General features: G+C 43.4%; 3 protein-coding genes across 3 annotated transcripts; 1 reads left to right on the top strand and 2 right to left on the bottom strand.

Annotated features, from left to right (window-relative positions):
- Positions 1-337: 337 nt before the first annotated feature.
- L3040_007122 (uncharacterized protein) lies at positions 338-3,028 on the bottom strand (the record flags this gene model as incomplete). Its single annotated transcript, XM_066156160.1, has 2 exons — positions 338-1,980; positions 2,080-3,028. The coding sequence occupies 2 exons, from the start codon at positions 3,026-3,028 to the stop codon at positions 338-340; spliced, it is 2,592 nt and encodes an 863-aa protein (XP_066010968.1).
- Positions 3,029-8,169: 5,141 nt separating this feature from the next.
- L3040_007123 (uncharacterized protein) lies at positions 8,170-8,574 on the top strand (the record flags this gene model as incomplete). The annotated part of the gene is made up of 3 exons (XM_066156161.1): positions 8,170-8,280; positions 8,427-8,444; positions 8,500-8,574. The coding sequence occupies 3 exons, from the start codon at positions 8,170-8,172 to the stop codon at positions 8,572-8,574; spliced, it is 204 nt and encodes a 67-aa protein (XP_066010969.1).
- Positions 8,575-9,713: 1,139 nt separating this feature from the next.
- Positions 9,714-10,013, bottom strand: L3040_007124 (uncharacterized protein; the record flags this gene model as incomplete). Its single annotated transcript, XM_007296632.1, has 1 exon — positions 9,714-10,013. One exon carries the CDS (start codon positions 10,011-10,013, stop codon positions 9,714-9,716), a length of 300 nt encoding a protein of 99 aa, XP_007296694.1.
- Positions 10,014-11,568: the final 1,555 nt, after the last annotated feature.

Genomic DNA, 11,568 nt, shown 5'->3' on the forward strand with positions numbered 1-11,568 from the left:
ACGTCGTAATACCAATTAATTACTTAAAAATGTATTGATTCAAACCAGTCAGTCTCATATTCCCGAATCCCGTATTCGATATTTATTTTACGCTGGCAATCTTTTCTCGCTATGCTTTATACAAAAAAGAAGAAAAAAAGAAAAAAAAAGGGCACCTGCCAAAGTCTCTCAGCTCAGCTCAACTCCCTTCCTCCCTTCTACCATCTCATCACAATCCGACCTTTCAAAAAACGGTCGAGCTAATCCAATTACCTTCGCTCGACCTATCCGGAGGGGAAGGTAAGAAATAAATACATTACAGTAATACACTTCCCTCCCTATGTGAGAGTCTCACCCCCTATGTGACAGTCCCCTCTGTAATCCCACCAAGGCTAATGCTCCTCCCAATACCCTTAACCCTGCCCTTCATCACGGCTTCAATCGCACGACCGACGGCATTAAGATCCCCCAACAAAGTCACATGGCCGCGATCACTCCGCACCCGGCCTCCATAGACAGCTTTATAACCTTCGGGCAACATCGCCTCTCGCGCCAGACACACGCCATCCCCGCTCGCAAAGGCGAGGTTATCATACACATCTGCGCACGGGATGGAGTCGATCCCGTCGACCTTCGCCCCGCAACACGTCGGGATAGATTTGCCATAGATCAAAGCCAGAGGGGGGTACGCGTTCACATCGGAATGTGCGGGGTTGAAGTAAAGCTCTTGCTTGAACTTCTTCGTCTCCCGTAGCGTGCGATCCAGGTAGGCGATCGCCTTGTCTCGCGGGATAGTGACGGCAGTCGAGACGGACGAGTTTGTGCTATGTCCTTTGTTGACCGGACTCGAGTGATTGCCCATGCCTGCCATTTGAGGTGCCAGGGTCCGGTCTGTGCCATGCTCCATGCCTCGGATGGCATCAGCAGCCCGGGTCATTTTTGTCGGCGGCGAGGGAGATCGTCTCGATTCATCGGAGCCGTCAAGATTGGGGGACGTCGGTGACGAAGGTCCAGAGGTGGGCTTCCTTCCAGGTGAAGGCAAACTCAATAGGCTGCTCGGCAGGTTAAGCAGTCCTCCAAATGGACCCGAAGGCGGGTTCTTGGGTGGCAACGGTGGGTCTATGCACGGCGACAATCGATACTTGATCCAGTTATCGAGCTTGAAAAAGTCAATGGGGTATTTTTCCTTCGTTTTGATATCCACAAAGCATGCGCCATTCTCCGGAAGTAGGACAAAACTTGTCCTCAATGTGAAATTGACCTGTGCTGTAAGAACCCGAGAACTAAGCAGAACAGCGTCGCCGTTCCTCAGTGGGCCCAGAATGTTGATACAAGACTGCGGAACACCAGCGTAGATAACACCAGAGAACAATTCTGGCCGTTGGTTGACCACATGCCTAGTAATGAGACCCCCGAGACTGTGTGCGATGACTAGAGCGCCACGGTCTCCTTCCATAGAGCCACATGTATTGGAATTGTTGGATGGAAGACCCTCGAGGAACTTCTGTAGCTTTCGGCTTAGAAGGTGCGGACTCAGCCTCCAGTCATACCCGTAGTCCCAAACCCTCAGCTTGCCACTTTTCGCATTCTCGCTCTCTGACAGGCGCTTGAACAGGCGTTTACTGATATCGATGGGCCCTATATTCTGTATCATCCCAGATGGATAAATGTTTTCTGTCATACGCTCTTCATCCTCGGGCTCCAAGCCAACCTCGAGGTCAACCTTCCTGATATTGAGCCCAACTTTCACAGGCACCCACACCTGCCGATTTGTTCTCGCCGACCGGAGAATAGAGCCCCGATATCCACCCATAATTACGACGTCTCCAGTAAGGTTTTCCAAGGCCCGGTCCAGGTAAGTTGTACTTGGACCTTCTATCAAGGGCCGACTAGTCTCTAAAGACGCTTCTGACCTGGATACAGCAGCGCCGCCCGTTCCAGGATTCACTGCAGGAGCCGCTACGGAAGATTTTTTCTTGACTATTGCACTTGGAAGAATACCTGGGAGCACATTGTTAGTCGAATCTGGTCTCCATCTGGCGGGGACGTTGCTGGAGTTCAAAAAGTTCATGCTGAAGCTAAAGGTGCGAGGTTTCATACTGGGAATACTTGGTAGGCTTGGAAAGCCAGTAGGTATGGTTGGTATCTGTGGCAATCTGAAGGAGGATCGGTCCTGTAGGGTATCCCGGATTGCTTTGACACGTGAGTTGACCTGCTCCCTGTGATTTTCGAAGCGAGTATCGTCCCCGAGAGACGATGTTCTGGAGAGGGAGTGGTAGAGCAGCGAATTATCGGAAGTTGTTCGGCGGAGGATCGGAGGCCGTTTCGGCCCAGAAGGTGTGGTTTCCTTGATGTTTTGCGGCTGAGGAGCCGCGATCGGCTCGGAGGAGAGTGGTGAGAGAGACCGCTCGGGCGATCTGGATTTAGGTGAACGAGCAGAGCGTGGGAAAGAAGACTCTTTGGCAAGCTTGACAGAGCCGCTAGATCGGGTCTTGCTACTGTTGTTTGAAGAAGACCCAAATAAATGCCCAACCTGAGCGATCGATGGCAATCCCTTTGGGAGCAGCTTCTTTAAAGCTTCAGCGCCTCCAGAGAGAGATCTGGTCCTGGAACTGTTGCCGCCAAAGACGGTAGCCATCGATGACTGGCGTCCATGCTCCTTCGGGTCAAAAGTCAACGATTTCCGCCCCGGATGCCACGGAGTGGGAGAAGCCGGCTCTTCCATCTTTGGCGATGGAAGCCGCCCAGGTGAGATTGCTTCGGCTTGTGTTATTACTTCAGGCACATTCTCGGGCACGGGTAGGCTTGAGCTGCTCTTGGATTTGGGTGAGCCTGGGCTTGAAAGGTCCGCTTCGGATTGCTGTTCAACTGCAGCTGGTGGAGTTTCGACATCATCGCTATCGAAAAAGCCTCCTCCGTCCATTTCTTCCATGGCAGCCGCCTTTTCCACGGCTGGGGTCAGGGGTGACTTGAGGCGCGTCGCCGCCCTGCTCATGGACAGCTCGATCAGAGACTGGGCATCCTCGTCTGAGAGTGGTGATACGGCCATTGGATCTGGATCGTCGTCTAAGTCTGCGTGCGAGGTTCCGTAGAGCTGCTGACAAGGAAAAGGCTGAGGAAGAGGCCCGGCTGATGTGTTGCTGACAAGTACTCTGGTTGGCTCCAAAGAGAGGCCCGGGTGGTGGTCATCGGCTGCCGACATTATCATATATATAATTTATTAGATATATAAGAGATAAGATATACATATATACATCGTCATGCGGCGGAGGGTGGGCGCAGGCGTCAGCGGGTTTAGCCAAAAGTCTTGGTTGGGGGGAGGATGCGGGATACGGGACTCAAATCTGAGCTGAGCAGGCCGGCAGCGACGATGGACTTGAGAAAGATACGAGTACGACGAAATGCGGAAGTTAAGTTGAGTTGCCTTGGGAATTGGCTGGATGCTGTGAGTGAGGTGAGATCGGAAGGCGCGGGAGCGGAGGGCTGGGCAGGGCAGGGCAGGGCAGAGGCCCGCAAGATCTCTCTTGGCTAATGTAATTGAGAAATAGATATGTTGTTGTTCTTGTTGTTGATTGAGGAATCCATATATATGTACATATGTGTATATATATATAGATATATATATTAGAGAAAAACATAGAAATATAAAATGTCCCGACTGCAACCGCGCAATTTTGCACTGACGCTTATGATGGTTTTGATATTACCTGACACCGTAGCGGTGGCATGGTGGGGCCTTGACGTCATGCCATGAGCGATAAGCAAGCGATCTTATATTGACATTCTCTCCCCAAGGGTCATCCCTTGTCATCCCTTATCTGAACACGACGACGACGACAACGACGACAACGACGACGACGACGACGAGGGCTTGAATCTACGATGACGACTTATACTCTGACCAAGCGTTCAAGAGAACAACCACCATGCCTGAATATATATAAATATATATATATATATATATCGAACTCCAAGACAGCCTTCCATACAGAACCACCGCGGTTGCACTGCTCGTATGTTCATGCAGACTGCAGTGCACCCCACACACAGCCTCCTACTCGTACAATACGAGTACGTACGTACTGACTGCTACCGTACTGACCGAGTTAGGTACCTTACGCTTAGCATCTTGGCCCACTCTATCCGAGAAACACTCTTCATGTACCGTACACCAGTTGATAAGGTCTGTCGGCTCATCACAGATCGATATAGTAGATGGAAGGAATCGGGCCGAGACAAGAAGGATAAACGGGCGAGATAATTCGTACTTTTTACTTACTTATTGTACGGGATATAATCGTATATGAATGTATCTCAAAAATAGGGGTAGATGTTGGACCGCGAATCGTGCTTGAACGGGCCATGCGGCCCCGGATGTGGCAATTACAATGTGTATTTGAGTATGCTGGACGCACACGAGACTCGTGCTCTCTCTCTCTCTCTTTCTCTCTGTAGATGGGGTAGCCCTATGATCGCATGGCTGCATTTTCTTACTAATCGTCGCGGTTGCCTTGAGTATTATTGCAAAAAATACCGACCTGTCGGCACCACCGAACCGGGAGACCCAGCAACCCGGGACACCTACTTTTGCCCTTTAAAATCGATCGAAAATCACCCACTGACCATACCGTAATTGATTCGGTATGAGGTGTGCACCATATTGATTTTAGTAATAGTCAATTAATACAATTCTATTATACGTAGTTGTTCTAACGTTGTGGCGGATTAAAGTGATTAAGATAGTACTTGTGGTGCACTTTTGGTGTTCATTTAGTGTATTTTTGATATTACAGGCGGGCACTGCTTTACTACGGAGTGTGTGTCTATGTCAGAATAGCTAATAAGGAGTACGAAAATCGGACTTCCTTTAAAAAAACATTTTCTATACTACCAAATTTCATCCAATAATGATTTCCTTTCATAATATGATAGATTCAAGCCTTTCCTGTCGACTTGTGGTTCCTTTATGTTTAATTAAAGTTTTGATGGCAAAGACCTTTAAGACGGACAAGTGAAATTCTATTATTTGGGACTGTTTTTAGCTATAATTTCAATATATTATGATATTTTGACTTGCAAGAAATAGTTACATCTTTATATCTGTAATAAAAATCTGCAAAGCAATATTTTCTAAGCATGTTGATTTTCTTATTATGATGTTTATACTAAATGGTTGTAGTTTAATAAGTGTTTTGATGAAAGTGTCCCGGGTTGCTGGGTGACCCGGTTTGGTTGTGCCGACTTGGCGCAGCCAGGTCGGATTCTTTCACAAATGAAATTCAATGTAAGAGATGACTAGGCACCTTGGTATTCTTTATATTTTGTCCACTGAGTGCAATGTTAAGGGTCTGGCGTCTTGAGCCAAGCTATTTCCATATAGCATATCAAATATCATACTAAATTTAGAGTCAAATTTATCAGGTTCAATCGTAGCCAATCATACCTGGATGCTCCTTGGAGTTCATAACTTTAAAAGACATCAAACTAATAATCGTCGGCTCGCTTGAGTGGGCTTCTGATCCTTTCAGTCTCAGTCGGATCGGAAACAAGTACGGATTTTTAAATATATTAGAAATAACTAAATAAAGGCTAGATTTATAATTAGGTCTTTCACATTTAAAAAGAGCCCGATTACGCCGATTTCTATACCCAAGTTTAAATAGTATAGATCTTTTCGTTATATAAGTTATTTGAATTCCAAATCATAAAGAAACTGATCTTTTAATGCTGTAGAAAAAAAGTATATGTATTTGAATTGTTACGGCTGTCGAAGGTAGTATTGCATTGCTACCTAAGAGTACGCTCTGTAGTGAGAAAGAAAGACGAAGAAGAGAACAGGAGATCTAGGTACAAGAGAAGAGGTCTTAGAGGCAGGCTGGCCAAGACGGGAAGCAACGGGGTAACGTGTAACCCATACACGTGTCCTACCTGTCCCTAGGCCTCGTGACCTGCCTTACGAAGTAGCGCCGCTACTACCGTAACATGAATCTTGATCGTTTTTGATAAAGATTTTCAAGATAAAATGCCGACAATTAAAAAACTGCTTGACGACGCCGACTCGTGCATTATATATCCAGTAATATATCTCATTTCGTTGTTTAATTTATATTACGAATATGATTTTTATGATCGTAAAGTTACCTTAAAGGCAGGTAGAAGGTTATTTAAACCGTCAGCTGATAATCCGATGACGGTCTCTTTAAAAGACGATTCTAAGAGGTTAGCATAGTTAGTGGATCACCTTGGGCCGATACTTAAAATTGAATAGAATCTGAAAACAAACAATTCAAATTATTTGAATCGTAGCTAAAATAAAACTGTTTCAATCGATTAAACCTTTTTTATAAGAGCTCGTCTTTTTGTTAAAAGATTATTACTGAAATAAGACCGTTTTGATCGATTAAATCGTCGTTTATAGAAGTCGGTCTTTTTACGAAAAGACCGTTTTGAGACCGTCCTATGGCCGTTTTGTAGCCGTCCCAAGGCCGTCCCCGAACTTGAAACCGTCCCCGAAAACGTAAATTAGTAAGCAAATAATTTTTATTTTCTTTTTATTGCATAGCAGTCTACCCTCTACTAGATATACCACCCTCTTATTACACCACCCCTTTACCATGCCCCCCCCCTTCTCCCCCCTCCCTTCTTCGCAAGCGATTGAGGGTATCGCTTGCGCGGGTGAACTTTTGCTCAATCGATCGATTCCGACTATAAAAAATTTAAAGCGTTGATATACAAGCCGTAGCAGCGATACCGAGAAATATCTTGGCATCGAGTTTATTAAATTATTATTAAAACAATTCTATTAAAAAGATAATTTTTATTTACAACTATTTTTTTAGAAAATAGTTATCGAATTATTCAATTTTTTAAAACGAGCTTATTAATAAGCCTATTTTAAAAATATAAACGAAAACGGCCATAGGACAGCTATAGGACGGTCCTAAGCTCGGGGACGATCAAAAAGATGAATTATTCCTGATTTGTAATTAGTACTGATTTTAAACGGTCTAATAACCGTCTTTTATAAAAGAGAGTCAGAGGACCGCTCAAATGACCCCCTACCTGCCTTTAAGGTAATGTTCTTGAATATTCGCTTAATTGTCTGAGCTTTTTCTTAATTATGCAAGCTGCTTTCGCTTATTCAATTCTACTTTTTGTGTAATAAATATTATTTTCATAGTAGAGATATTACCTTTATAATAAAATTACTATTTTTATAACAGAAATATAGAATATTCTATACATTACATCTGATAAATTTTGCTCAAGCCGTGCATTTTATTTTTATTACGATGAGTTTATTCTCTGTGGACTTCTTAATACTCCATGAATAATACATGTCGGACCCAGTTTAGGCCCATAAATCATAGAGCGGTGGTTTCTTAGTGGCTCAAAGCCTTGTCAACTCCACTGTATAGACTAAATACTGGCTCAAAGATTCTTTTCAAGGCTGAATCCTTATAGTTGATTGGTTTAAGCCCTGGTAAGATCCCTTGCGAAATTATACTTTCGATATGTATTCATGGGGTGGGGAGAGTACAAATCTCGATCTTCGATTTTTTCCGATAAAAATCGAAAAAATATCGGTCTTCTTTTCGACTTGGAGTTCAAATAGCTTGATAACGAAAAGAGCTATATTGTCAAAACATGAATCCAAAATTGGCGTAACTGGGCCCTCTCTAAATATCAAATTTGATATTTAACAGCTTTATTCGTTTTTTAGTTATTTCTTTTATGATTGAAAATCCGCATTTGCTCCCGATCCGCAGTCGCTTATGCCGACTAAGGCTGAAAGGATTGATATGCTAAGCCACCGTGCTATCGAGGCCTACAAGAGGACAGAGGATTAAAGTGTTGAAACGCCCCTGAACGCATGGTATTGAAAGGTTAAGAGACTCAATCCGATCTATTATTACGAGTAATTACGTTGATCCTTTCAAATTGAAATGAAAGATTGCAATACTATGAATAGTCAATACAGCGTAAATTCGACTCTACTCCGTTAGCGCCGACTATTACTACCTAGCCACACCATTATTTATAGCCGACGTAGAAATTTCAAAGCCGCTTGATAAATACATACTCATTTCTTCTCCCTACCTTGCTTCAACCTTGACTCATCATCCTCTTCCTTTGCAAGCTTGTTTCCCTTATGTTATCCCGCAGCATTAAAAGACTTGTGCAAATACCATGCTACTATCGACGTCTATCTGCGCGACCTTGCTAGCCTTGAGCTTTTGCTTTAGTAAAGCTGAAGCAGACGATAACAGGAAAGTCATCGGCTACCGAACAGTTGCCAAAGTAAGTTTGTTTTACCTGATTCATATATAGGATAAGCCTATACTAATTCCGCAAATTATGGGCGGAAGCCGATCTCATCAATGAAAAAAACGAGGTACATAGAGATGAAGCCTTCGATAACGAAGATTTTTACCTTAACTCAATAGGATTTGGCGTTTATATGGGTGAGTTGATTTATACAGATCTTTGCATATTTCGCGGAGCTAATAATTCAAATAGTACAAGAACCTGCCGGCTGGTTTGGCCAAGAGTCGGATTGGTATTGTGTTATTAGAGCGGATATTGAGAAGATAGACAGTATAGATAAAGCGTGGATCCCATTGACTTGGGAAAAAGAAAACGAAGACGGAAAAGTTGAGAAGATTGAATTATACGGTGAAGAAGAGCTCACCGTGGAATACATCAGGTCATTGATGATACCAGAGCCGGAGAAAGCGTTGCGTTTATCAACGATCGATGACGAAGGGAGTCTGCAAATGCTTATTCCAACGAAAGTAGTAAATAGCGGTGTATTGGATTTATGGGCCATCTGCTTTGAAACGCCAGAAAAACTGGCAGAATTTTCGAACGAATTCCCTGAATGGGACGATTGGGATATCAAAGGAGAATCTGAAGCTGCTTTTATGTGAGCTACTTATGATTACAAGTTGAAAAATTATCAAAGCGAGCTTGCGAGCTTTGTATTATAATAGAGTTAAGGGGGAGGAGGGGGGACAGAAGGGAATGTAGCTTTAGGTAAAAATGTATCTAATGTCTTCAAAAGGATTGATTGGTTAGTCAAAAATTGCGGCCTGTAACGGGCGGCAGAATTTTGAAATGGCACAAAACGTGATTGGATTCTATATGATTTTCGAACTTTTAGTATCTGTTACGGTGATAGCGACGCTACTCCGTAAGGCAGGTCACGAGGCCTTGAGCACGCATGTGGGTTACACGCTACTTCGTGACCTCTGGTTCCCGTCTCAGCGCGCCTGCTTATAAGACCTTACTTCCTGTACTTAGTTCTTTCTCCTTTTCCTCTTTCTTTTTGAATTCAAAGCGTACTTTTAAATAGCAATACAATACTTTCTTTAATACCCGTAGTATAAAGAAAGACTTACTCCAACTCGCTAAGAAGGATTGTATTTATAACTTCGTTGCTTTTATAGAGATTCGAATCGCTTTTGCAACTGAAAGCTTCCCGATAGGTTCGCGGCCTTCTAGCTTTCCATTTTCCCAGACTATATCGAGTTCGCTGGTGCTTTGCAAGGCAGCGTTCAATTGTGAAAGCTTAGAGAGGTTCATGTGGTTATAAGTATTCTTAGCAATAGCAATGACGTCCTTCTTACTGTACTTGCGGAAGATGGACAAGCTCTCCCGCTGCTGGAGTGATAAGGAGCTCTTACCGTAGTCATCTGCTACCTTATTAGTGGCTGCCGAGGGCGCGGGCGGTGTTAATAAGGCATCTTTGCTTTATGTTTCTCCTCTTTCCTCTTTTCGTCGTTTTCGAATGCGAGTCGGGCTCGCTTTTCGGCAGGTGGTTCGTTAAGGAAGCCGTGGAACTCGGCCAGGTCTTCTATGTCTTCGTCAGATTCGTACTCTTCTTCTTCCGCCTCGTCTTCTGCTGGTTCAGGTTCGGGTCGAGCAGGCGCGGAAGCCTTCTTCCTTCTAGCTTTAGCAGCAGCTCGATTGGCTGCCTTGGTCGCGTTTGCCTTAGCTATGCCAGAAATTTGCGCTGGGGTTCTGGGTGGCATTATTAGAGACTGTAGTCGATGGGAAAGAGGGCTGGAAAAGTAAAGGGAGGGGGGGTACTTAAGGTATTGTGATCAAAGGGATCAGGGATCAAAGGGAAAAGGTCATCAATACTGCAACAAAAGAAGGAATTCCTCTAATAAGTAGTAGAAGTGTTTCGCAAAAATCTTTGTTAAGGTTTGATGACTTGAGGTTGTTGAACCGGCGGGGTTCACACCTAATATTGAGGGGAATCGAGTCGATTCGCTTAGCTCCAATATTCACCCATAAACCCATCGATTTTATACGCAATAAACGGCTATTACTTTCCTTTAAAGTATTAGTACTTTGATCAAATATTCCCGCTGATTATAATCTTAAGAAATCTAAACCCTTGCTATTCGATTTACTTTTGCAATTCGAATACCTGTTTAATTATTTCATTCTTTTTTAACATAATAATCACGTATACGGACTATTTATATAAGGCTCACAATAATAGGGGAATCACTATTTGAGGTTTCGATGATGCTCCGTTGGTATTCGGACTGATCTCTAGCCTTTTTGATATAATCAGGAGTGCGAAAAAACGTGCATATTCAGGTGTGAGAGTACTGAGAGCTATATACTGTGGTGGAGCTGGTGGCCTGTATTTGTTTTGTCCATGTATTTAGTACTACTATCAGGCACGTCCGATACGTAGATGCATCACGTGTAAGGCAGTATATAGACGAGTAGTTGATTCCTCTTTGAGCTATTATCAATCAATCACATATATACATATAAAACATATTCGAGTATCATTCAAACGTCTCTTTTCCTCCCTCTTCTTTTTTTCACCCTCGATTTTAATATGATTATATTCTTCGCAATCAAGAATATGCTAAAGCTCTTCCCTCTATATATATTTAATAGCTTACGTAAAGAATTGAATCGAAAAATGATCTTCATACCTCCTTCCGACTTGCTTTTTTTGCGAGAAGCTACATATTCGAAATACGTAGTATACGTTATACGCTAAGCTAACGGTGATATGCTTTTGCATTCGTTTTTACTAATGAATTTAAAACTCGCTCAGCCGAAAGTCATGTGTTTCATATATGCACTTCGAAGCTATCGCTTTAAAAGCGACTTCTTTTCGATTTATATTCATAAGTATCGGTATATCAACACCGACCCGAGGTAGTTGGGGGTGATGTAGCAAGTTCTCAGGCACGGATGAGCTTAGCTCGCTTAGCGTGGCACGCTTCCCGAGGAACCCCTAACTTCGACAAAAACACTATTATATAGCTAGTGCACAGGATTCCTTCCAATCGTATGAAAGGATCCAGCTCTTTTGAACGTTAAGGAGTAAGCAGAAATCAAGTACCATTTTGACTTATTGTTGGTGAACCATTTGCACCATAATAACTGATTAATATAGTAAGGAGGGAGATGCTCGAGAAACAGCTGGCTGCATCGCACTTCAAAGAGCTATTATGATTGATTGAATGGTGAAAGAAACAGCTGGCTACATTTAATTTTTTTTAAAGGGCTGTTGCTATAGATTGAATGCCCGAGGGAAAGCTGGCTGCATCG

This window comes from Drepanopeziza brunnea (assembly GCF_022702325.1).
Source record: "Drepanopeziza brunnea f. sp. 'multigermtubi' strain 214-2 chromosome Unknown ctg12, whole genome shotgun sequence".
Taxonomy (NCBI): domain Eukaryota; kingdom Fungi; phylum Ascomycota; class Leotiomycetes; order Helotiales; family Drepanopezizaceae; genus Drepanopeziza; species Drepanopeziza brunnea.